Source organism: Microtus pennsylvanicus, chromosome 9 (genome assembly GCF_037038515.1).
Source record: "Microtus pennsylvanicus isolate mMicPen1 chromosome 9, mMicPen1.hap1, whole genome shotgun sequence".
Lineage (NCBI taxonomy): Eukaryota > Metazoa > Chordata > Mammalia > Rodentia > Cricetidae > Microtus > Microtus pennsylvanicus.
The window spans coordinates 66,441,567-66,468,298 of NC_134587.1; the positions used below are offsets into that span (position 1 = coordinate 66,441,567).

General features: G+C 48.0%; 1 protein-coding gene across 2 annotated transcripts; it reads left to right on the plus strand.

Moving 5' to 3' along the window:
* The first annotated feature begins 349 nt into the window (after positions 1-349).
* Positions 350-25,825, plus strand: Plat (plasminogen activator, tissue type). 2 transcript variants are annotated; one of them, XM_075986326.1, is made up of 15 exons: positions 449-577; positions 10,928-11,014; positions 12,033-12,075; positions 13,258-13,371; positions 14,455-14,592; positions 14,956-15,066; positions 15,370-15,544; positions 16,374-16,465; positions 17,817-17,991; positions 19,217-19,302; positions 20,464-20,659; positions 20,778-20,914; positions 21,002-21,142; positions 22,830-22,993; positions 24,931-25,825. In XM_075986326.1, the coding sequence occupies exons 2-15, from the start codon at positions 10,952-10,954 to the stop codon at positions 25,087-25,089; spliced, it is 1,794 nt and encodes a 597-aa protein (XP_075842441.1). In that variant the 5' UTR covers positions 449-577; positions 10,928-10,951; the 3' UTR covers positions 25,090-25,825. The 2 variants fall into 2 exon arrangements, with proteins under 2 accessions (XP_075842442.1, XP_075842441.1); XM_075986327.1 differs by lacking the exon at positions 13,258-13,371 and having other exon boundaries at positions 350-577.
* Positions 25,826-26,732: the final 907 nt, after the last annotated feature.

Below are 26,732 nucleotides of genomic sequence, written 5' to 3' on the forward strand. Positions count from 1 at the left end.
GCAGGTCAGAGGTAGGGATAGCACCAACAGCCCTGACGTCATGTGCTTACTGTCCGCAGTCACTCCCAACCCGGCACAGCATCCACACGTCCTGAGGGGTAGTTACTTCTTCAAATTCCAGACGATGTCCCTAGTCGGGCGGGGCTCTTTAGAACTATAAACTTATGGTCAAGACAGGGGTTTAGAGCAGCCGGTCCTGAGAGTCCCTTTTAGGCCTTTGAGACCAGGATTTTAAAACAGGATGAATCTTAAGTCCCTTCCAACTTTGAAAATTCCTGTGATTCGATGACATCAGTACGGTGAATAATCAAGCTGGCGCCCAGCCAAGACTGGCTGTGCTCCTCTGCGCGCACTTCCTCCCCCTCCTTAGAGACCGCTCCATTGGCTCCTCAGTGGCCTGGTCCACCCGGCACCCACCGGCACAGGAGAAACCCGCCTACACAGAACCACTGGCCCCACCCCTCCTTCTCCCTTAAAATTGGCTTGAGCTGCTCAGGGAGACAGAGTCTGCGGTAACCCAGAGCTCAGCACTGAGAAGAAGCCCCTGCGAGGCTGGGAAAAGAAGCGAGAACTCGCGGTAAGCTGGGTTTATGCGTCTAACAGCCGACCCCTCTGTCCCTTGAAGTGTTTGGGGGTAAACTGAGCCAGAGAAGTTTCAGCCTTGTAATTCAGGCAAAAAGAGGACCAGCTAGCATCCACATAGAAGGGGGAGTTCTTTGCAATGTCTCCGGGTAAGTTGAAGTGATTCCTAGAGGGAGAGACTAGGAGAGATGCGTTTCTTGCAGAAGTTGTGCTTGCACAGTAAGGGGAGAAAGTAAAAAGAATGACTCGGGTTATTTGAATAGACAATGGGAGCGGTACTGACGGGCAGGATTACATTTAGCAGCCTTGGAGTGCTGAGAGGGTCCTAGCGGGTGTTGTATGGCTGCTTTTTTACTCCAGTGGAACCACTAAGAAACAGGCTGGGCACCAGGGAGGAGGATTTGCCTGGACAGCACGATTAACTAGGCAGGAAGTGCTGGGAGAGAGAAGTCGGGACTTTTAGGAACCTCTCCTTACCACTTGGAGTCAGGATGCAAACCTGCCTCTGGTCCCCCGCCACTCATCACATCCTCTCAACGGTTTACCAGTCCGTTTGACCCCTTGCTCATCATGCACCAACGCCTTTGCTTTCTCATGCCGCAGCCGCAGCAGCAGCAAAAGTCCAAAAGCTCTCTGGATTGTCTCGGGACCTTTGTTTTCCTAACCTCACAGAGACAGTGGGAGGACGCAGGGTGGGGGAGGGAAGAAAGTATGCGGAGCTCCCAGATAACTAAGGACAAACTTCAGTGCCAGGAAATGCAGTAGCTGCAATGGCTTATTTGGTGGTCAATTTGGAACGATACAGTGGTCTTCCTCAGCGGATGATGGGGCAGGGGGCATAAACAAAAAAGTGTGTGTGTGTGTGTGTGTGTGTGTGTGTGTGTGTGTGTGTGTGGTGGTGGTGGTGGAGGTGGGGGTTTACAATTCCATGAGCACATCCCAAGTGCAACTGGAGAACACTTACTGGGAGACTACTCAGGGATTTTTTGCTGAGCTGCAGACCCTGGCCTATGCAGAATCAATCACTGCAGGTCAGTGGCATGCTGAGTGCAAACAGCCAGTGGGGGTTAAATCATATTCAATCCCAGACGGGATACTGAAAACACTAAAACGTAAATAGTTCCCTCGGGCCATCAGTTTATTCTGCCTAAAGTGTTTTCAGGAGAGCACCCCTCCCCCACCTACCCAAACTGGAATAGGGCAGACTTTCCCGGACACCCCCAGATCATTTGGGGGAGCCTCCTGAGAGATACACAGCAAGCAGCTAGTTTGCTTCCTCCCAGACTCAGGATGCTTGGTGCAGCCAGGAGGAGCCGAGGAGCATCCTTGGTTCTGGGAAGGCTTTGGGGAGTCATGAAAGGAAGGGCTGTACGCATTCAGCATGCTCAGTGAGCAGTGGGCTCAGCCAGGGGCCCGAGAATGACTCACAACGTCCTGCTGGGCTCTTCCACTAGAAAGATGGCTGTGAGTGTGGTTGTTTTCAATCCGATGGGGGAGGCTGCAACATGGCTCATAGGCAGTGGGTTTAGCGCCATTCAAAATGTACAATTCCCACACTTCTCTGAGACACCAAGTCTCCGTGAGGGAGGGCCTTTTGCGGTCTGAGTTGAAATAGTCAATGCAATCTGACTTCTTGGCAACTGTGCATCTATTGTCTCAGAAGAGCTTTTTTTTTTTTGCTTCTCTGTTTTCTCTGAGTGATTTCAGCTCTGGTCTGGTAAAAATCGGGTCATGAAGAACTGGAATATTCTGTTAATTTCTTTTTGGGGGCTATTCACTTTGGACACACTGGCAGAAAATTCTGCATGAAGTGGCTAAAAACACAGAAATCGGGAATGGATGCCAGCTTTTGAGCTAGCCACGTGACCGATCTCACTTCAAACCCAGTCAGAGTGCTGATGACACAGATCTATAGACAATTAGCGCTGGAGTCGGGGCTGTAGCTTAGTTGGCAGTGTGTTCACCCAGCATGGGGAGTCTTTAGGCTTGACTCCCAGTACCACATAAACTGGGTGAGGTGGAGAACACTTCTAGTCCCTGATGCTCAGGAGACAGAGGCAAGAAGATCAGAAGTTCAAGGCTAGACTGGGATACAATGAAATCTTATCTCAGAAAGAAAGAAAGAAAGAAAGAAAGAAAGAAAGAAAGAAAGAAAGAAAGAAAGAAAGAAAAGAGGGGAGTGGAGGGGGAGGAAAGGAAGGAAATAAAAAGAAAATTGCAAGTCAAGATTCCCAAAGCCTTGGTTAAGCACCATTGTCTTCTAACACTGGCCCAGCTGTCTACTTTCACCTTGCGTGGGAGACAAGCTTTTATAGACAGGAGTGCAAGGCAAGATTAAACTAAATTCCTGTTCCTGGAAGAGAGAATGAAACGGTTTGCTGGTCATGGAGCACTCATTTCTCTGGCATGTTTGAAGGGACAGCCCAGGAGAGCCGTGTCAGCACAGCCCAGGAGACATGAGCCAGCTGTTCTCCATGCAACAATTGAAGAAGTGGGTGTCCTTAGCTGTGCCTGCCACGCCACTGGCCAAGATTCTGGGGGTGACCTGTGATTGACAGGTCCTACTGAGGTATACAGACTATGTGATGCTCCTGACACACATCAGAGGCCTCTAGAACTTTCTTTGGGGATTGACCTAGAAGACCGAAGTCTGCCTGGAGCCTCTGAACTGATCAGTGCAAGGTTAGGCTGGCCCCACACGCAAAAGATGTTTGTACTGAAAGTCTCTTACATGAGAGCAAACGTTCTGTTGGCTTACACCTGAGGATTAAGGGCTCCACACAGAAGCAGCGAGACGTGTCAACTGCTAATTCCAAATTCCCAAAGAGTTTCAGAGGCCCTGTTGTGTGGTATAAATTGGCCTAAAAAAGACAAATAATAAAACAGATTAAAGACAGGTTACAAGATCTCACTCTGCTTCCAGGAAATAATGGCTCCTGTTCACACTGCTGACTACTGATGAAGGGCATGACAATTTCTATCATTTGTCATACGAGCCAGGAACATTTGTTATTAACCCGTGAAGACCATTACGACCTCAGAGAGCTGGCCACCTTTTCTTTATCAGTAGCTTCAAGCAATCTGAGCTCCTGTTGATGAGGGCATTCCTAAGTACAGTGCACACCCGCCATGCCTCAGGCATCCGGGATCTGTATCTGTTACTTCTCGAACTTTCAGAAATATATAAGATGGAAAGGTCATTAGGAAGCCCAGAAAACTAAGACTCGGAGAAGCAACATTGCCCACCCACCCAGACCTGTAAGTGGCAGTTGGAGGGTCTAAGTTGAGAGTTCAGAGTCATGCTTGTTGCATGGAGAAATACTAGCTCTCTTTGAACACTTTAGGAATGTTATGTAGGGCTGGGTGTAGCTCAGTGCTTGAGCACGCGCTTAGCATGTGCAAGGCTCTGGGTGCAACCAAGTGCTGTGCAGATGATGAGTGGGAAGAGCTCAGAGACTGGGATAGCTCAGGAGGCAGGTGTCAGTCCCCAAGCGTCCACCTCAGGGAGTGCAAAGTGAGTTACGCCATCTTAAGTGATTAATGAGCAGAGGATGCTTTAAAAACCTAATGCCAGACAAGGGACAGGCATTAAGAGGATCCTCTTAGTGGGGATCCTCTTCATCCATGCACGGGTCTCAGTCACTGCGGTGCTACTTTCTGGAAAGGCTGGTGACCTTCAGATTCCTTCATGGAGTGGCGTGATGAGCACTTCTGATCGTAACCTGATTCAAACGTGTTAACATCCGGAGGCAGACTGGGGAGTTACCAAATTATCTCACGGTCAATTCATTGCACCTGGGTAGGGCTTACTTTAGGGAGTGGAAGTAGCCTGGGAGCTTAGATGGATACTGGACACTCTTTGTTCAGCCTCCAGCTTTGCAGTGAGCGTTGCATGGCACGGACTGGCTGAGCTCGCCTTTCCTTCGGCAGGCTATGAGGTCATTAAAGCGGGTTGCTTTGGTTTTTATCCCAAGAGGATGCAGGATACTTCCTAAACCCACAACCAACACTTGCTTACTTCTTCCAACAACCAAGTCACCTGGTAGGAGTCATACCTGTGTGCAAAAAAAGCTACACCCACCCTGATTGGGGGCGGGCATCAGAGAGGGTGCCATTCAGCTTTCATCTCTTTGTAACAGGTCAAATTATATCAAGAGGCGGACTCTTCCAGGCACTTGGGAGATGGACTGAAGAGTTCAGAGTTAACCTCAGTTACCTCTGTTACAGAGCAAATTTAAGGCCGGCCTTTGTTACATGAGACCCTGTATGGAAACACACACTCACACAGACAGTGACAGAGAAATCAAAACACACACATACACACAGACAGAGAGAGATAGAGACACACAGAAAGAGAGAGAGAGAGAGAGAGAGAAGGAGGAAAGGAAAAAAATCTCTTTTGTCCATGTTGTAAAGAGCTCTGTTCATAACTGAAAAGAGACAGTAAGCATTTGACCTGTGGAAATTTACTTTTTTGCAAAGTTAAGAGTTGCTTTTGAAAATCAGATTTATTTGTTTATTCCTCTGTGTGTGTATGTGTGCACATGCGTGAGTGCACACATGCACGCGCACACCCTGGGGTCAGAAAACAACTTCCAGGAGTTGATTCTCTTCTCCACCGTGTGGGTCTCTGGGCTTGAACTCAGGTCATGGTTGCCTTAACCTGCTGAAGCATCTCCAGAGTTCCTCATTGGCTGGCGGATTTTTGAAAGTAGTTTGGCAGGGTGTGGCGGTGCATGCCTATCATACAGGCACCCAGCAAACAAACACAGGAAGGTCAAAACTTCAAGACCAGCCTGAAGGCTATAGCTGGCCGACAAGTTCTAAGCCAGCCTGGGCTGCTTTGGGAGAGCCAGTCTGAAAGAGAACAACAACAAAAGCCAAGACTGAGGCCCCAGAGAGAGAAAAGAACCAACAAGGGCTGGGAATGTGGGTCAAGGCAGAGCCCAGCTTGCTCAGCTCGCTTATTTAATCCCAGTTCACTTACTCCCTGCAAAGGAGGCGAATAAAACGCACAGACTGAACGGTCTGTAGGGGTGGGGTGCGCTGTCTCTACTGGGACAAGGAAAGGTAAGCTATTTTTTCTTTTCTTTCGAGTCAGGGTCTCTGTGTGGCTGGGCTTCGCTATGTAGCCCAGGTTGGCCTCAAAGTTGTTGCAGTACTTTCTCCTCTGCCACTAAGTGCTAGGGTTCTGGGTGTGTGCCAGCAGGCCAGGCTCAGAGGGGGCTGCTGAGGTAACCTGCTGCCCTTTCCTAGACCCGCTTCAAATTAAAACACCTCACCTCACCTCTTTATCTGTTTTAGAAACAGGTCTGTGATGTTGCGGGGGTTCTGGAGACTTCTCTTCTAATTGATTGGCTTTTTGGGCTGTGGTTAGAGTGTGGGTGGAAGTGTGGCTTCAAGGTCATGTGTTATTTTAGGGTTATTGTTAGTTATTTTAGAAGCTGAGCCTCCGAGTCAGATCTCCGAGGAATTAATTAATCATAGGCACAGCCATAAGAACCTGGAGTGTCCTCAGCAAAGACGGAAGCAGTGCAACCTAGCACACGGTACAAAGTTTGGCAGCTGTGTGGCTTCCCGGTAGCCTTTTCCTAGCAGGCTCTTCTAACCTGCTGGCTCCCTTGCTCAAGTACAAAGCGCAAGTCCTTCAGGGCACCAACATTTAAATGAACAACAGCGTCGCTTGCACACATGATCTCAGACTGAATGTATATAGTTGACCACATGGATGTAGTTTCTTTATTGCAAATCATTTTTCCATATATAAAGAAGGGAACGATGGGCAAATATGAGCAAAAGGACTTTGTTCATTTACAGTAGTGTACCACTTACGTTACAACAGAAGCCCTCAGGGTGTGTGTGTGGGGGGGCAAAGACCCTAGCTCTGGAGGGAGACTCCAAGAGTCTAACTGCTTGGGGTTTGCTCTGCTCCTTTTCTGTCTCAGTTTGGGGAGCAGAGCCACTATTCATCTTTCCATTCAGCCTCTTTTCCTTTCTGTGAGTGAGTTATTAAATTCCTTCCTGAGAGCAGATTTTGTTGGGGAAAAGATGGCTGTGTGAGGGATGTAAAGAGGACAGAGCCATGAAAGGGCCCTAAGGACATGCCACCTGCTTTTTCCAAAGCTTTCTGTCAATCTCTTTATTGCTATCTCAGAGGCTTTGTCCAATCAGAATCTAGCTGTTACCGCCTGACATCCATCAAGTACTGTTTCCCCATGTGGCATGCTTCAGATACAATCTCCACTCTCTCAACAACTTCTTGATTCTTGGAGACAGTCCATCTCCAAGGACAGCCGGCTTCTAGCAGGGCCCCTGTCTTCTTCCCTTTAGCCTGTCATTTGCAGATGAAGGGCAATTAACAGTGTTCTGGCTACTGCTGCCGCTGACAGACCTGCACCTGGCGTGCAGGGAGAAAGGGCAGAGTTGTCCATGAGAGGAACACGTATTTCAGAAGAAGTTTTGACTGACAATGTAGATGTGTGGGTTGCACACTACCTGAGAATGCCTGTCAACACCACACTTCCTGAGAGACTAGACCAAGCTTTATTGGCAAAGCCACACACCCCATGATTTCTAATTTATGTAGAAGCTGTGTCAACCTGCCAAGTCCTGGGCCTGCTGCACTATCACTAAAGAAAGTGCTTCGCTCTAATCCATTAAGTTCAGTTTTCTCCGAGGGTGGGCCTGCCATGGCTGGGACTCTGAGACCTTGAAGATGACAGGACTCCTAGTCATTCTACCACCCTGTATCCAGGGACAACAGACCAACGGGCTAAGATAGACATCTTCCCGGCCTTCCCACTCCCTTCCTTTCTATTTATCCCTCCTGTCTAGTCCTTCCTTCCTCCTTCCTTCCCTTCCTCTGTCCATCCCTCCCTCCCTTCCTTCTTTTTCCTTGCTTACTCCTTTGTTTTATTTCATTTTAGTTCTTTATTAATAATGGGAACTTACTATATATACAACATGAAGAGAACACAGGAAAAATTTATGTATTTGTACTCAAAAAGCAAGCCTCAGCTATATCCCTTAAATCCCACACTTGGGCACCCATGAACACCTCATGGAGTCAAACTCTAACCCTCTGGACTTTGAGTCTAGGTCCACACTTCTACTGGCCACGTTTTCTTTTGTCCCAGCAGCGCCCGTGACCTCTACGTCCACATTTTCCACAAAATCAAGCCGAGTTTCCATGTTTCCCTCCCCCTTTCCTTTCTCTTGCTTTGCGGCTGCACTGTTTTTCATCTAGCATGTGACTAACTTCCCTGTCATCCTCCTCTGCCACGTGACCGATCCAGCAGCCTGCTAGGATTGTCTCTATGGAGCATAGAAAGAGCTATTTAATGCTTATATGCAATTCATCTTCAGTGGCTCAAGGCCCAGCAAGGCCACAAGCCCAGATGCAGAGAGCGGCAAGTCCTTCACATCTGAGCTCCTGTCCCTCTTGTGGAGAAGGGGCTTACCATGATGCAGTGCAGCTGTTGGAGTCTTCACAGCCAGCCCTGTGTGCGCTCCGCCTCTTTAGCTGCTGTCCCTTCTGTCCTGGGGTCCAGAGAAAGAGCTGGCCTCTCGGGGAGAGGAGGGTGTGCACAGGCATTAGCCATGCACAATTGACTCTGGAATTGCCTGATATCTAGAGAGCCTTGAGTCAGCTGGGCATGGTGGGGAACTCCTGCAATCCAAGTGTGGTGATTTGGATGAAAATGGCCACCAAAGATTCATATTTGAGTGCTTGGTCTAAAGTTGGTGGAACTGTTTGGGAAGGTTAGGGGGTGTGGCCTTGTTGCAGGAGGTGTGTCACTGGAGGTGGGCTTTGAGGTTTAAAACCCCCACACTATTCCCAGTTAGCTCCCACTTCCCTCTCTGCCTCAGGATCAAGATGTAAATTCTCAGCTACTTTTCCAGAGCCAAGCCAGCTTGTTGCCATGCTCCCTGCTGAAGTCACCCTCTGAAACTGTAAGCGATCCCCCAGTTAAATGTTTCCTTTTCTAAGTTCCCTTGGGCTTGGCACTGTATCCCTTCACAGTAATAGAAAAGTAACCAAGGCATCCAGCATTCCAGATGCTAAAACAGGACTGGACCATTTCCCTGGCATCAAGACCAAACTGGCTACATAGCAAGATCCTATCTCAGAACCACAAAAGCAATACCAGTAACTTAGTAGGTATCAAAAAGGAAGATTCTGAAAGCCCTTGGGTGGGCTGATTGGTGTGAAAAGAAGAGGTGCTGACTCACTGAATCACATTAGCAAAAATGTTCAGTTTCTTCCTGTCCTTAGGCCACCAGGTAATAAAAGCAGGAAAGTATCTATACTTAATTCTACTGACATAGAATTAACGGTGAGTTGAAGTGGAATTTTGGGGAAACTGGGAAAGGAAAATGAAGATTCCACCTGCCTATTCTTGTGGCCTCCATTGCCACTTCCTTCTGGAACTGCCAAAAACAGAAGGTGCTACAGCCCAGCTGGCCCTCCAGGGAATAGAATGCTTCCACAGCCCCCAGGCACCCCTGCTAGGTGCAAGACAAGAAGGTTGAAGATCCTGGGAGCCCTTTGGTCCCTGCCATGGAGAACAGTCATGGAGGGAGTGTCCAGCAGGACCAGACTCCTTGTGAGCTGCTGCCTGCCGTTTCTCAGATCCCAGCACTTGCCCTCTCCCCCCACAGATTTTTGTTCCCTCCCCTGGGTATCTGGACTTCCTCCTCTGAGGCTAGACACTCCCTCCACAGCGGCTGTATACCCTCCTCTGGCAGTTGCCATTATTCCAACATGCATTTTCTTCTTCTTTTTTTCTTTTCTTTCTTTTTTTTTTTTTCGAAACAGGGTTTCTCTGTAGCTTTGGAGCCTGTCCTGGAACTAGCTGTTGTAGACCAGGCTGGCCTCAAACTCACAGTGCTGGGATTAAAGGCGTGCGCCACCTCCACTATAGCTCTCTAGTCCCTCCCTGCAGCCCCAGATGAAGGCAGCAGGCAGCAGTCTCCCAGCTCAGCCTCCCTTTCTCTTTTCATCTTGGAGCTGAAGGGATCTTGGGGCACGTGAAGGGGCTAGGTGGCATTCCCGAAAGAAAGTCAGTTCTTTTCAGAAAGCAGAGGGCAGAGAGCCAGCTGCAGACAGGATGGGGTCCTGGTGACTTTGGAGCCAGTGGGTGGTGGGGCCTGAGTGAATGGGGGTGGCAATCAGGGTTGTTGTGACTGGAGGGACATGAGTCAGGGGAAGGAAAGTCCTGCTTTGATGCTTTGAACAGAGGAGAGAGAGGGCTTGCCAGACCACAAAAGAACAGGGCCAGCTAACCTACTTTCAGTCACCAAAAGCAGAAGGCATGGAGGAAGGCAAGTGGAAACTGGACGGGGGCGTCAAGGGAGATATGAGTCCAGTGACCAAACAGCAGAGTCCGCCTCTGTTCCTGCAGCTCTGCTCTTCCCCACATCTTGAGTCTACAGAGACTGCAAAGGGAACCCGGGGCCAATATGGAGGGAGCCTTCCCTTTGATGGAAGAGGAGATGACGCCTCAGAAGTAGCCTTGTCCATTACAACTACCAAAGCGGGGGCATCCAAGGCAGGTGCCCTGGCACCGTGACGTGCCAGTGATGAAATCTCTACAACTGTTTCTGAGACAGTCAGAGAGGACAAACTGGGACTCCTGCCTAGCTCATCCCAGGACAAAGATTCCTTACCTTTCAGCCCACAGGAATCTTTGGGGAAAAACATTTTCTATCAGCAACCCTTATCTATCTGCAGATAACTGTGCAAGCAAAATGTGGAGTAACCAAACAATGGAATATCATTCAGCCTCCAAAAGGGCAGGGATTCTGCAGCGTGGGTGACCTTTCATGACATCATGCTTATGACTGCACCCATAAAGAATGGCAGACACTGTGTGATTCCATGTGTATGATGCATCCAATGTAGTCAAAATCACAGACACAGAGAGTAGAAAGTGGCCAGGGGTTGGAAGAGCAAAGAGCCATTTATGAATGGCTAAAGGGTTTCGTTTTTCACCAGGATAAAGTTCTAGAAATGGGTGTTGAGATGAGTGTATGGCAGTGTGTGTGTGTGTTTAATGCCACTGAGATGAATATTTCATAATTAAGGTGGTAAATTTAATGCTACCTGTACATGTTCTCTCTCCACGCATACACACAACGCACATCTATATCTAGCCATATCTATTTGTCTATATCTATATAGACAGACAGATAGATGTGTGTAAAATCTTCCAGACACTATCTCTATAGTCAATGCTGAAAGGGTTCCCTGAAATAAAGCCACAGGGTCCTGAATTTTCTATGGCCCTTTGCCCTCTCACACCACATGTGTAACTGCTTTTATTTTTTTCTCCTAAAACTTAAGGACACAGAAGAAACGGGGAGCAAGATGAAGACAGAGCTGTTGTGGGCACTGCTGCTTTGTGGAGTGGTCTTCACATTGCCTGGTCAGGTGAGTCCACCTCCATGCCTCACCCCATGGGGCCACCCAGTGAAGATGTTCATGGTGTGACCCAATGTTCATGCTTCCCCCAAGCCGGTCAGGTTGGGAGAAGCTCCCAGGAATGGTCACAGGCACACCGCTCACACTCCCCTCTGGTAGGATATTTAGGATTCAAATCCCAGGGGCAGAACGCGAGCATGTCTCTGACTGAAAAGTTCTTGATGCCGCATCTATGCCTTTGATGGTCTTCTTTAGAGCCGTTTTGGTCAAGAATGTGTGCAAGAGTGTATGGTGGCACACATTTGCAGCCCCGCCAGCCAGCAGGGTGAGGCAGGAAGATCACATCTTTGACATCAACATAGACTTCAGAGAACCAAGGGCTGGGGTGAAGCTCAGTGGTGAAGAGCTCGCATAGGGCCCGGCATATGGTCCCCAGCCCAGGGGAAAATCTGTATTTGAGCGCATCCATAGTGTACTAAGTAATGACAGGCATCATAAACTACCGAAGTAGGGGGACAGAAGCTGCACCCACTTTCCAAAACCTCGCTTCCACACGGGGCACTGTGTAAGGCCAAATGGGCAACACCTGGGCATGAGATTTTTAGAGAAGAGAACATCCCTTGGCTGCATAAAGGATGCAAGGAGCTGCAGCCTCCCCATCCATTCTGGAGTCCGCTATCCCTACGCCACTACTTAAATTTTAAATGACCTAAATAGAGTTGGAATTTTGGTTCATCGGTCACACTAGCTACATTCCAAGCAGCCTGTGGCCACGTGGGAATAGTGACTACCGCATTGGACTACACAAGTCGGTAGCATTTTTGTTATGCCCAGAGCCCTTCTGGTGGCACTGGGTTTGTAGAAAGAGCGGAGACTTGACAAAACAGTAAGAAAATGGCTCTCTTCCTGGGTCACTTTCCTGAAGGGGGCGCTCCTGAGAAGGTGGCTCCTGATTGGTCGTCAGGGAAGACTCGGGTTGGTCTTAGCAGCCTCCGCTGACTCCTCCTCTATCCTGGTTTCTTTGCAGGGAGTGCACAACAGGTTCAGAAGAGGAGCCCGATCCTACAAAGGTGAGGGGTGGATGGGAAGGCAGGCCCAGGTCTCCCAATGCTTTTGACTGTCGGGGGATTCCTCTTCACCCGGTACCCGCTGGCAGGATGATTATGAGATCTTTCCGGGTGCTTTTGTGGAAATGCTTGCTTACTCGCCATTAGTTAGCTGGAGCCTGCCAGCCCAGTTCCCAGGGAAACCTAATCAGGCTGTCCCCGGGATTAATAACGCTTGTGACATATAGGTGCATTTGGGTGGTGCATGTCTGTAATCCCAGCACTTGGGGGCTGAGGCAGGAGAATCGTGGATTCAAGGCCAGTCTGGGCTGCACAACCAGACCCTATCTCCCCAAGGCTCAAAGTATTAGATCCAGAGATGAGAAAACAGCTGTAAAGGAGTAGATGACTCACCGCGACTGCCAGAGGACCCCCAGCAGAACCCGGGAACGCATAGCTGCCCACTCCTCTAGGTGCCCCTGAACTGTGGGCTCGCCAGTGCCCACTCAACCTCTGCTTCTATCCCCATGTTTCCATTGCTCCCTGCTGGTAAAATCGGGATAGCTGACCTGGGCCACTCCATAGACGCTTTGGAAGGAGATTCTCTATATGAGTTTGTGTCTTGAGTTGATGCTAGAAAGCAGAGGTTTCCATCAGGAGTCCAAGAGGAGTAAAGACTGTCCACAACTGACTGCCTTGACTTGAAATCAAAGGTCTCTAAGTCCAGCTTCAGGTCCCTACCACCTCCCCCCCCCCTTTCTATCTCTCGCCCCCTCCTTCCCTCCCTCTTTCTCTCTCCTCACTCCCTCTCCCCCAACTCTCCATCTCTCTGTCTTTCTCTGTTCCCCTCCTTCTCCCTTCCCCTCACTCTTTCTTTTGTGGAGGTGAGGAGGCACTAGACCTTTCTCTCAATCACGTTTTATTTTCTTTCTTTTTAATTTTTTATTTTTATGATATTTTGTTTCTTTGTTTTTGGAGATAGAGTCTCATTATACAGCCCAGTATGGACTGGGATTGGCCGCGTAACTAATGCAGGCCTCAAACTCAGCAGCAATCCTCCTGTCTCAGCTTCCTAAGTGCTGAGATGACAGACTGTACCACCATGCCAAGCTTTGGAACACCGCTTTAAATTCCGGAGAACAAATAAAGGGGTCCAGTGTCCCGAGACTGTCTCTTGTGGTGCTTTTGAACTCCTGTTTTTGGTAGAAAAAGGCACCGGAGCAGAGGCTAGGCGCCTGCAGAAGGAAGCAGCTCCGCTCCTGACGCTCCCGACGTGGCCTAAGAGGAGAGCCTGGCTCCAGCTGAGATGCTGTCCCTCCTGTAGGTCTAGCCTCCTCTTTGTGGATAACAATTCTCGCCTGGGTGGGGCTTATCTGTCCTGCAAAGTTCTGTTGTTACTGTATCTATCTGTCCTGCAAGGCTCTGTTGTTACTGAAAGCCAAGGTGATTGCAGGCTTAGGAAAGTGACAGGAGATCTTTAGGCAGCTTTTGGAATCTGGAGCCTCAGGTCCTCTATCTTTGTCCCTTCAGCTTGAAGAAGAATAGAATTCCTTTGGTGTCAACTGGTGTTTTGGGTGGACACTGCATGAATAATGACACGGCGGAGTCAGTGTCTGACGCAAAGGAGGCAGACAAGACACAGGCAGAGGTGCCGGCTCTCACTTGCTTGCAGTTACCCCTCGGTCCAAGTCAATATTGTTTTAGAAAAGTGGTGGCTAAATGCCTGCTCAATTGTCATTACATGAGAAATACTATAGAAAGCAGCACATTTTCTTACAGACGTAGGTGCCAGTTTCCCTTACTTTAGCCCAAAGTGTGTCTTTTCTGAATGGAACTACCCTATGGATTAGAAACCCTGGTAGTCACTTACACAGAGAGGTATCCTTTTCCCTGAGTTTTGTTTGTTTGCTTGCTTCGTTTTGTTTTGTTTTTCAAGACAGGGTTTCTCTGTGTAGCCCTGACTGTTCTGCAACTTGCTCTGTAGACCAGGCTGGCCCTGAAGCCAGAGATCAGGCTACCTCTGTCTCCTGAGTGCTGAGATTAAAGACGTGTGTTCCCCACATTACTTTTAGCCGATTACAGTGGGAAAATAGACTGTTACTTCATATAACTTTGTTTTCATAATCAAATTATCTCAGAACAAAGGTTTCTCCAAGGAAAAGAATCCTAATAAAAGCATTCTAGTTAAAAAAAAAAGTAGTAACTATTGTTATCGTCATCATATTCCTCAGGGATACACAGTAGACCACGGTCACCCAGATCTTCTGGGGATTGGTTGTAGACCTCATGACAGAGCACAGAGCTACAGAGGGTTCACTGTGTGTTTTAAACAGGTCAGGAACAATGACGCTGTCCCCTCTCCTTGAGTCTGTCCTGAAAAGACAAGCCTGTTCTGTATTGCAGTGACCTGCAGAGATGAGCAAACACAGACGACGTACCAGCAGGATCAGTCGTGGCTGCGCCCCATGCTCAGAAGCAATCGGGTGGAATACTGCCGCTGCATCAGTGGCTCGGCGCAATGTCACTCGGTGCCTGTCCGAAGTACGTACCAGCTTCTCACGGAGGCCTCGCACTTGAGCCCGGGCTCAGGGCCCAAACCCTTCCTTTGTGTTTCCTGGCATATTCAGGTCTTCGGCACGTTTTGGGTGTGCTCTGTCCAGGCAAAGGTGAAAGCAGTCCAGAAAACTGAGGTGGGGGAGAGCCTGGGCTTGTCCAGCCTCAGTGTCCACATATGTGAAGTGGGGAATAATATGCATACTGCATACTTCGTAGTTGGCATTGGGACTAGTTGTACTGTGAGCTGTGGAACGGGGGCGACATAACCAACACTTTTGCAATTTTAATTCCTGTATTCTTGGGACTGCTTTGAAAGTAGCTAAGGGTTTCCTTGTTTCCGTTCAACAGGTTGCAGTGAACCAAGATGCTTCAATGGGGGTACATGTCAGCAGGCTATGTATTTCTCTGACTTTGTCTGCCAGTGCCCTGATGGATTTGTTGGGAAACGCTGTGACATAGGTGAGCACTTTGGTGGGCGGGCGTGAGCTGTTCTGACATTCTGCCGCTCCGACAGACCGGACCAGAAAAGGAGAGGCAGGGTACAGGAGAGGAGAGATGGCATCATTTAGGGAACGACAGTATTGGGCCACGTGACAGAGCCTGATGTGTCCATCCACAGTCTAGCTTGGCTACAGTGATGCGAGTGACCCTGTCCACCCAGCTCACTACGGGCTCCAGTGGCTTCAGCCGTCAGCCTACCCCACTGTGCTGCGACAAGACAGAGTTTCCTTAAGAGCCTGTTGGTGTCCTTTTGTCAATCAGATACCAGAGCAACGTGTTTTGAGGACCAGGGCATCACCTACAGGGGCACATGGAGCACAGCAGAAAATGGGGCTGAATGCATCAACTGGAATAGCAGTGTTCTGTCCCTAAAGCGCTATAATGCAAGGAGGCCGGATGCCATCAAGCTGGGCCTTGGGAATCACAATTACTGCAGGTAAGTGGTGTCTTCCACAGTGGGATGTGTGTGTGTGTGTGTGTGTGTGTGTGTGTGTTTGTGTGTGTGTGGTGTCTGATATGAAAATTACATTCAAAGAAAGACCTGGCCAACCAGTCACGTATTCTAGAAAAGCAGAGCTGATGACCCTTAAACAGGTAGATAAATAGATAGATATATAGATGCATAAATGCATACATAGATAATGTGTAGATGAGTAGAAAGATGATAAACACATATGCATGCATAGGAAGATAAATAGATGATAGTGATAGATTTATCAATGCATTCCTATATCAGTGATTGTGAGATTGACACATAGATGGGTAGATAGGGAGGTAGGTAGATAGAAGAGGTTGATTTGAAGGTATCACTTCATATCTCTGTGTAGGTATCTGAGTTTGTAATCGTGGGGCAGCACTCAGGCAGGAATTGCCATTGATGCTCGTAGGCCTTAAACTGACTAGACAAAGGGCACCCTCCTTGTCTGGGATAATTTAAACTGATTGTGGCTGTTGGCCACAGTTACAAAACGTCTTTATAGCAGCGCTTGGATCGCTGCTGAATTCCGTGCCTGCGACTAGAGGTCAGCTGTGTTGACACACGGGCAGTTATTGTGCGCCCCTGTCAACTTGGCACCCTTACACGCTTCCTTATAATGTGCTTAATCCCTCCAGTAAAGAGCACAGTGGAGTCAGATTTCTGCCTAACACGGTAAAACTTGACATCGTTCAACCCAGGATGCACTAACCCTGACCCAAAAGTCCTTGGGCCAGGAGGGGAGGCTTCCTGCTCAACCCTCAATGATTCTCCCTCGCTGTTTTTTCAGAAACCCAGACCGAGACTCCAAGCCCTGGTGCTATGTGTTTAAGGCGGGGAAGTATACCTCGGAGTTCTGCAGCACACCAGCTTGCCCTAAGGGTAAGTGTCAGCTACCCTGTGCCTTCCCCTGCAGGATCCCCAAGGGAGAAGCATCTGGGACTGTAAATCTAACAGTCTTTCATGCCCAAAAAGAAAGGAGCAGGCTGGGGAGGTGGGTTTGGCTGCAGAGTGAAGCGCACCACACGGCTACATCCTCACCCAGCTTGTCGTCCAGTGTTTTAGCCTTGGGCTGGTTCCCTACCTCCCGTCAGCATCCTCATCTGAAAAGCACAGGATGCAGCTGAACCCATGGTTTCTAGTCCTTTCATTTTTGAGATTATAATCACATCATTTTCTCCTTTCCTTTCCTGTCTCCAAACCCTCCCGTGTACACTTTGTTGCTCTTTTTAAAATCCATGGCCTCTTTTTTCATTAATTGTTGTTACATGCACATATATATTCCTCTATATATAATTCATATGTATATTCCTAACATTAGTTACTTGTATGTATATTTTCAAGGCTATTTGGTACTGACAACCAATTGGTGTGTTCTTCCTTGGGGAAGACTGTATTCCCCATTCTCAGCATTCCTTCTTTGCCTGTAGTTCTCTGTGCAGGGTTGAAGCCTTGTGGGCTTTCTCCCATCGCTTGGCAGGTCTGTTGTTCTTGTCTAGGCAGTCGTGTTGGTCAGACTTGATGAGCGGAGCCTCTGACGTCACTAGGAAATGCATTCTTACAGCAAACTCCCGGACCCTCTGGCTCTTACACTGTCTTCCTGCCCCTTCTTCCAAAATGATTGCTGAGCCTTAGGCACAGCATTTGTATCCACCGGGATTGGCCTCCACAACCCTTCGTTTGAATTGGTTGGGGTTTTTCTTTCTATAACGATCTCTCCATCTGTTCCGAAGAGAAGTTTCCCTGGTGAGGTTACCTCTGGATATAAGGACAGATATTTAGAATGTAGTTAGGGATTGTGCTGATTTAATAAAGGGATAGTTTATAGGCTCCCCTCTAAGGTCCATGACTTCAATAGCCCTGGGTAGTCGGCTAGGTTTCCAATACCAGGCATGGTTTCTCTTGCTGATCCCTTCCTCATCTGGTCAACATTAGGGTTCAAGGATCAAGATAACTTTACAGGTTCCTCTCAACTGTAGTGAAGTACAGAGGCAAATTCGTTGGTTTCACACAGAGGGGCAGGAGAGCAAAGCTGAGGAAGCAGGGCTGCCAGCGTGGTCCTATTGCAGCCTCCTGGTTCCCTCATCACAGGCTATAACCTCCCTAACTCCTTCACAGCGTCTCCCACCACTGTCACCACTGGCGGGACACACCCCTTCCTGCTCAACCTCTGCAACCTGCTCCACCAACATTTAACTGCCGTGGCTTAACCTTGAAGTGTATTCTGTTCCAGGACAGAGCGAGGACTGTTATGTTGGAAAAGGGTTAACCTATCGTGGCACCCACAGCCTCACCACATCCAGGGCCTCCTGCCTCCCGTGGAATTCCAGGATCCTGATACTCAAGAGCTACACAGCATGGAGGACTGACTCACAGGCACTCGGCCTGGGCAGACATAATTATTGCCGGTATGTAGCCATGAGCTAAGGGAGTCAGCTCCCAGCAGAGATCTGGGTGATCAGGTGGGAGAAGATTCAGTGTTAAGCATTACATGAAAGATAATGAACAATATCTAGACAAGCCTGTTAGTTTTCTATGATTAGACTTATTTTTTAATATATAAACCTTTTTTAATTTTTAAAGATTTACTTATGTACATGATGCTCTATTTGAAAAGCACACTTGCATGCCAGAAGAGGGCATCAGATCCCGTTAGAGATGGTTGTGAGCCACCATGTGGTTGCTGAGAATTGAACTCAGGACTGTTGGAAGAGCTGCCAATGCTTTTAACCACTGAGCCATCTCTCCAGCCCTAGACTTATTTTTTGAGAAACAAGATAACATCAGTTTTATTATTTTGGGCAGGAGTGGAGTGGAGTATGTGTGTACTTGTTAGTGTGGGTGTATGCACATTCATGAAGATACATGTATACATACATGATGTGTGTGTGTGTGTGTGTGTAGCTTGAGGTTGGCATCAGGTGTCTTTCTTATCGATCTCTACCTTTATCTTTTGAGTCAAAGTCTTTTACTGAATTTGATTAATTAATCTATTAGACTGTGCTGGCCAATGCACTTCTGAGACCTGCCCTCTTTTCCCGAGACCCCTGCCCTCCGCCCCCACTGAGATTACAAGAGCAGGTTGCCATGCCTGACTTTTTTTTTTCAGACAAGGTCTCACTATGTAGCCCCGGAATGCCTGGAACTATGTAGACAAGGCTTGCCTGGAACTTAGGGTGTAGGCAGAGACCTGCCTGCTTCTGTCTCCTGGGTGTTGGAGTGAAAGGAGTGCTCCTCCACACCCAGACCTGCTGGCTTTTTATATGAGTTCTGGAAACTCAGACTCAGGTTCTCATGCTGATGCAGCAGGCACTTTACCAACTGAGCCATCTCCCCGGCCTAAGATATATAGATTTTGCGAACCAAACCCCTATTCTTTTTGCACTTGGCACATCCATTAGGTTCTATCGTAAAAATCTCTCCACAGGGCAGCTCCTTTCTTCCCAACACTGTGTCACTAGTAGAACAAATGGAAGCCAAAAGGAATTATCTTCCCTCATGGTGGGCCTGCTAGAGTCAAGTGGAGTATGGGATGTCTGCTTCTGGCTTCTTGGTTCTGCCATGGGTCTGCCTAACCTCCTCCTATTTCTGAGATGTGACTGTCACTGAAACTCTCCAATTCTTATTTCACAGGAATCCAGACGGGGATGCCAAGCCTTGGTGTCACGTGCTGAAGAGCGGAAAGCTGACATGGGAGTACTGTGACGTGCCCCTGTGCTGTAAGAGCGACTTCGCCACCCCCTTCTCCCAGGCTCCCCTCGTCACTCATTTCTCTGCTTCCTCCTGTATCTTCACCACTGTCTTAGCTTCTGTAGCTTCTGGACTTCCAGGAAGGCCAGGCCCTTGGGGCAGGGGGCTTGCATGACTGAAGCCCTGGGAGACAGTCACACTCATCCAGATCTGGAAGATGATAGGGAGGGACAGAAAGGAAGACCAATCTCTTCAAATACAGTAGGCTCCAACTTTTCTCTCTGGCCAGGTGGTGACAGTCCTGGTGACCATGAAGAGAAAGAGGTCTCACATTGTGGCTCCTTAGATACCAGTTGTTACATTTCTCCAGTAGCCTGGAGACGGGAGACTTCAGTCTCCTCTGTTCTAAAATGCCCTCAGAAGTCATGTGACCCACCAAGTTCTGTGCACTTCCACATCCCCATGGAGCCCATTTAACACAGGGGAACCAAGTTCATAAGAGAGGACGGGAGACAAAAATCCTCAAGTTGGCACATGTCCCCAGCATGAAAGTTTGGTTTGGAAATTGCCCAAGAATAAATTACTGCTCAGTTCCCATGAGCACACAGATAAACCAGAGTGTTCTTCAAAGAACAAACTCTAATTGGAAAGTAAGACATAAACTGAGCTCCTAGCCAAGCCATTTGTAATGGGTTCGTCTCGGGAAGTCCACAAGGGCCTCAAAGGCTACGGTGTTAATGAGAGGCTTGTGATGCCGTGGAACTTGACTTGGCTGAGTAGCTGGAAAAGCAAAGGGTTCTCAGAAGGCAGTCTGCAAGACTGCATGATATCTTAAATCAAGAAATCGTTCTAGGCAAGATTAGAAGGAGCAGGGCACTAAAGAGAGAACCCGCTTTTGGAGTCGGGCAGACTCAGGTTCTAATCCCGGTGTCACTGTGACCTTCAGTGACAGTTTCCCCGCCTTCCTAGTACTGGGAAGGATAAAGATACACGTGTATAATATTAGGCAAATCACTATACAAACAAAGGAAAGCTGTGGCTCTCCTCATCATTAAGACAGTTAAACCCTATCGTGTCAGCGTGCCCCAGGGCAGCAGCCAGCGGAAATCAGGTTCTGTGGTGGGTTCTCTCAGCCTTGTGCCCACACTACAGGTCTGACCCTGTCCCCTTCTCTGTTCTTTCCTCTCCAGCCACCTGTGGCCTGAGGCAATACAAACAGCCCCAGTTTCGAATTAAAGGCGGGCTGTTCACAGACATCACCTCGCACCCTTGGCAGGCTGCCATCTTTGTCAAGAACAAGAGGGCTCCTGGAGAGAGGTTCCTGTGTGGAGGAGTGCTGATCGGTTCCTGCTGGGTGCTGTCTGCGGCCCACTGCTTTCTGGAGAGGTATGGACTTCTCATTCTGGAAGGCTCTGGAGCCAGCCCATGGGAGTCACTCACTTGGCAAAACCCAAGAGTAATTCTTAAAAAATTGCAAAACATCCTAATGCTGTTTTCCTGCCAGGTTTCCCCCCCATCATGTTAAAGTGGTCTTGGGCAGAACATACCGGGTGGTTCCTGGAGAAGCGGAGCAGACATTTGAGATTGAGAAATATATAATCCATAAGGAATTTGATGATGACACTTACGACAACGACATTGGTAAAAGGCCATTCTAGTCATACGCCCTTATTTCTCACCCCGTCCCTCCCCACACTATGTCACCCATCTCCTTTCTCTTGGCACCAGCATTACTGCAGCTGAGGTCAGATTCCAAACAGTGTGCCCAGGAGAGCAGCTCTGTCAGCACCGCCTGCCTTCCTGACCCCAACCTGCAGCTTCCTGACTGGACAGAGTGTGAGCTGTCTGGCTACGGCAAGCATGAGCAAAGTAAGTGGAAGGAAGTCTTGGTTCCCTCCTTATCTATCGTGTGGTCATCAGGCAGATGGAGGGGAGGTGGTCACACAATGTTCTGCTCCCAGTTCTGGTGTGACATAGACAAGTGCAGGCAAAGACTGCCTGTCTGTATGATGGGAAGCTACTACCTGCTTCCTGGCATTATAGGGACACTGTGTGTGGATGCCAGAAAGTTGGGACAGGGAAGTACTCTGAAGAGCTTTTATAGTCCAGTGGAGACAGGGAGGAAGGGTGTAAAGGTGTCTGTGTTCTTAGACGCTGGGAGTTGTACAGGCTGAGCTTGTACCCCAAACTTGCCTCTGGCTTACCTGTGGGACCCTGGATGGGTCATTCTGCTTTCTAACAATGTCAGCAAATATGAGCTAAATTACCCTGAAGATAGGAAAGGTTTGTTTGTGCTCATGGGTTTGGAAGTTTCAGACCGTGGTCAGTGGGCTCAGTCTGTGGGCTTGTGGCAAATCCATACGTCATAGGAGGCGCCCACAGCCGTGGGGCCGTGCATCCCGGTGTACCACGCAAGCGTATGGAGAAAAGGGAGAGTCTGGGTCTTAATATCCCAGCCACAGTCGTAGCTTCCTCCTCCCAGAGCTACTTAAAAGGTCTGTCATCTCCAAAGAGCACCACGGGTCTAGCCTTCAACACACGTGGCCCTTGAGGGAATGATTATCCAAGCCAGATGTGTATTATTTTATGAAAGTTGCCTCATATATTCCTATAGTGGTTCCCAACTTGCAATCCCAGTGTCCCGGGACTTCAGGTGTGGCCCATCAGATTGAGCTTAAACACTTAAAAAAAATGTTTCTTAATTACCGAAGCCTCACTTTCCTCACTGCCAACATAGAAACAGGGCAGGCTCCTGTAGTAATAAGGAGCGGCGGCGGGGCTGCGTCCCCAACACCCCAGTCGCCTGCTCGGCTAGCTTATGCCCCGAAATAATTACACGGACACTGTATTCTTTTAATCACTGCTTGGCCCTTTAGCTCTAGCCCTTACTGGCTAATTCTGATATCCCAATCAACCCATCTCTAATAATCTGTGAGCACTGGTCTTACCAGGAAGATTCTAGCCTAAGTCCATCCTGGGTCGGAGCTGGGGCATGGCGTCTCTCTGAGGCGTCTGCTCCCGAGAGCAGAGCTGTGGAGTCTGATCTCACTTCCTCTTCCTCCCAGCGTTCTGTTCTGTTTACTCCACCTACCTATGTTCTAACCAATAAAATGGGCCAAGGCAGTTCCTTTATTAGCCAATGACCTTCCTCCCTCAGGCTCCCTGATTAAATTATAAGGAATAAATGATAGAATGCCTGATTAAATCGATGGTTCTCTCTTGGGGAGATTTCACCACCCAGGCCATGACTGGCAGTGTCTGGAATCATCATGGTGGTGGTGTCACATGTCTGGCTGAAGGCTGATCCTGGCCTTTGGTTAGGAGGGAGGGGCTGCAAACATGTGTGGGATACAGGATACTCTTCGTGCTGGATAACTGTGTAGTCTAACTCTCAGTGGTGCTACTGAGAAACGTGACCTCACCTTAGAGATAGTAAAATGTAGCACGTGTCATAGGAGACAGCCTGCTTTGGGTCAGCTGGAAAATTCAGCTTCCTTGTTCCAAAAGGCTTGTGAGTGATGCTTAGATCCTAAGTCACCCAGACCTTCTCTTTCAGCGTCTCCTTTCTTCTCTGAGCGGCTGAAGGAGGCTCATGTGAGGTTGTACCCATCGAGCCGCTGCACGTCACAGAATTTGTTCAATAAAACCGTCACAGACAACATGCTGTGTGCAGGAGACACCCGAAGTGGAGGCAGCCAAAATCTCCATGATGCATGTCAGGTAAATGCCTTGGATGCTCTGACATTCCGGGTCCTCTTCTGTGCCCCGGCAAGAGGTTCTTAAGCAGGGGGGAAGAGTGAGAGCCACAGTGGAGGGTGAGATGCTGGGATTCGAAAGTGGAGCTCCAAAGACTAAAATGGTAAAGGCCAAAGCTTCTCAAACTTAAGACATCTGATCTGGGGGTTGGAGAGATGGCTCCATGGGATAAGAACACTGGCTTCTCTTCCAGAGGACCCAGGTTCAATTCCCAGCACCCACACGGCAGCTCACATCTGTCCAGTTCCAGGGCTTCTGACACCCTCACACCAGACATCCATGCAGATAAAACGCCAATGAACAAAAAATAAAAATAAATTATTTTTAAAAAAAAAGAGAAAAAATCTAAACTGCAGGAAATTTTTCTGGTTTGTGGACAGGAAGCTAGTGTGGGATTTCCCTGTGAGCCCTATTGAAATGATACATTAAGCAACATAATTAAATGTTTGACTTCTGATGGTGTTGGGGAAGTTGGGCCTATTTTTTAGGATGAGGAAAGACATCCCCCTAGGATGCAAGATATGGATAGGATGTGAGAAAGAGTTCTCACAGTTCAGCTTCAGCCTGGGAAGCAGTTTTAGGTCCTCAGTGTCCAGGCCTCACTGAATGTGGTACTCACATTTCTTGATTACTAAGGTGATAGGAACAACCACCGACATTAAGACCCAGATAGTAACCAGCACAGAGCAATTGCTGACATTAACAGCCAGATAGTAACCAGCATGGAGTAACCGCTGACATTAAGACCCAGATAGTAACCAGCACAGAGCAATTGCTGACATTAACAGCCAGATAGTAACCAGCACGGAGTAACCGCTGACATTAAGACCCAGATAGTAACCAGCACAGAGCAATTGCTGACATTAAGACCCAGATAGTAACCAGCATGGAGCAATTGCTGACATTAAGACCCAGATAGTAACCAGCACGGAGCAATTGCTGACATTAAGATCCAGATAGTAACCAGCATGGAGTAACCGCTGACATTGAGATCCAGATAGTAACCAGCATGGAGCAATTGCTGACATTAAGACCCAGATAGTAACCAGCACGGAGCAATTGCTGACATTAAGACCCAGATAGTAACCAGCATGGAGTAACCACTGACATTAAGACCCAGATAGTAACCAGCATGGAGTAACCGCTGACATTAAGATCCGGATTAGAAAAAGTGAACCATAGTTCACTGAGGCCATATAACTAAATTAGTAGCAGATTCCATATCAGATTTTATTTATTTATTTATTTATTTATTTATTTATTTATTTATTTATGAGGCGGATCTCATTATGTAGTCCAGCTGGCCTGAGACTCTATGTAGAAGAGGCTGACCTTAAATTCACAGAGAGCCACCTGTCTCTTTCTCCTAAGTGCTGGGGTTAAAGGTGTGCACCACCATGTCACCCACTCCAATCAGATGTTATAAAACATGAGCAGTTTTGGTTTTTATTTTCTGGGTGCTAAGAGTGGAGCTCTTGGATTTTTTTACATGGCAGGGAACCGCTCTACTGAGGAGCCGAACCCCATCTCTGAACAGTTATCTTAAATCTGTGGTTTTTGGGGTTTAGTGGTTATTTTTTTTTTTGAGACAACACCTCATTCACGGTGTGGTCCCTGGGTGGCATGTTCCCATTTGTAGCCCAGGCTGGCCTTGAACTCAGAAATCCACCTCCCTCTGCCTTTTGAATGCTATGATTAAAGGCATGTGCTACCATGCCAGGTTCTTAATGCTATTTTACCAGAATTAAGATATGGCCAAATCTATAGCCTCAAGTCTCCCTCCCTGAACCAAGTTCTTTGAGGGCTACTATCTTCGCACTACAAATAGCAACCCAAATTTTCTTCCAGATATTCTGCCATGTGTACAAACAACTAATCCATGCATCTATGCTCTTCCACAGGGTGACTCGGGAGGACCGCTGGTATGCATGATTGATAAACACATGACCTTGGTTGGCATTATCAGCTGGGGCATTGGCTGTGGGCAGAAGGATGTCCCTGGGGTATATACAAAGGTGACTAATTACATAGACTGGATTCAAGACAACATGAAGCAATGACCCAGGAAACCCAGCTCCGTGGATCCGAAGAAGGACCTGCCTTCCTCTTCTATAGAAAACACATCTAAAAGGCCAAGTGTCCTTTACACTGTCATCTTTAAGAACTACTACTCGGCAGAGGGACAGAGGGTCTGTAGGAGAGGACGTAGCATTTACCTTGGATAGGTACTTCACAGTTCATGAGTTTTCAAGAATGAAGGTCTGACTTTAGGATAAATTCTGTCCGATGAGACAATGGGAAAATGCCAATCTCCCATAACTCCAGGATTTAAAAGAGAAAGGTAGACCAAAGTCCATCATGCTGGTCCACCATTTTGTACACTGGACCACAAGACACAAGAACGCAAGACCATGTCTCGACAGTAAAACACCACTTGATCTTTCAGGAAAGTTTGCATTAGGGACAAGAAAGCATATTTATAGTTACAAGAGGGCCCAACAGGGCCTCTAAGAGATGGAGGGGTTGGCTGGCCAGATCACAGCCCCATAAAACCCTTGACATCCAATATTCCCCACCCCCTGCCCACCCTTCAACTCTTGAGAGGTTTTCCTTTATAGACACTGTAAATCTTTCTTTATAAACGATATCGATGGTTGGGAGAACTGTGTGATTTTAATAACTGATGAAGTAGCATTAGCATATTTATATATTAATCTATTTACATTTTTACTTTGTTACTATAACTTTGTATTATACTGTACTTAAATAATAAATCCAAAGGTATTTTTCACACTTTCCAAGTGGCGGCTTATTTGTGGTCACGTTTTTGGTTTTGAGTCAGTTGAAAGACTTCCTCTCATTCTGTTCCGCTTACCTCAAGTCAAGATGCTGGGTGCCACCAACAGTAGAAATGGGGTGGGGAGAGCTGGCATGGACAGGAGACATTCACAGAAAGCAAGCACAACGGAGCCTGTCTCAGCACAGCAGAGACCTCCCTAGAACTCAGTTGTGAGAGTGGGAAGATCATCAGGAAAAACAGGATTCAGAAGGGTTTTTACACAATGGGTAAGATTGGGTTAGTGGGCAGCTACAGGAAGGACAGTCCTGAGACAACCCCCCCACCACCACCACCCAAATTTCACGATTGCCACAACAAAGACTTTGTGGCCAAAGAGTCAGTAGAATACAGGGAATGGGCGACAGTTTGTCTTTATTCTATGTGGGGGAGGGAGGGCAGTTTGTGAGTTCCTGGGGCACATGTGAAGGTCAGAGTTTACCCACATGAGTTGGTCTTCGCTTCTACCATATGGAGCCTAGGGATTGGACTCACATTATCCAACTTAGTGGCAGGCATCTGCGAACACAAGACTGGAAATTGAACTCAGGACTTCGGGTATGCTAAACACATACTCTACCACTGAGCTATATCCCCAACCTGATCTGAACGTGAGCAGGATTGTAGATCAGACGCTGGGGACTCTTGAGGGCCAAATAAGTGTTCTGCTCCAAATGAAGATACATCTGGAAAATCAACCACACTATGACCACAGACTGAGCAGACAGCTGCATGGCTCTGTGGACAGTAACTACAGCAACACAGGGAAGAAAATCCCCAAGCCATCCCTTACTAACATAGCAACGGCTCAACTGATGGGTCACACTAGACGCTACTATCTGGATTGCTTTTCTTTTTTCTTCTCAT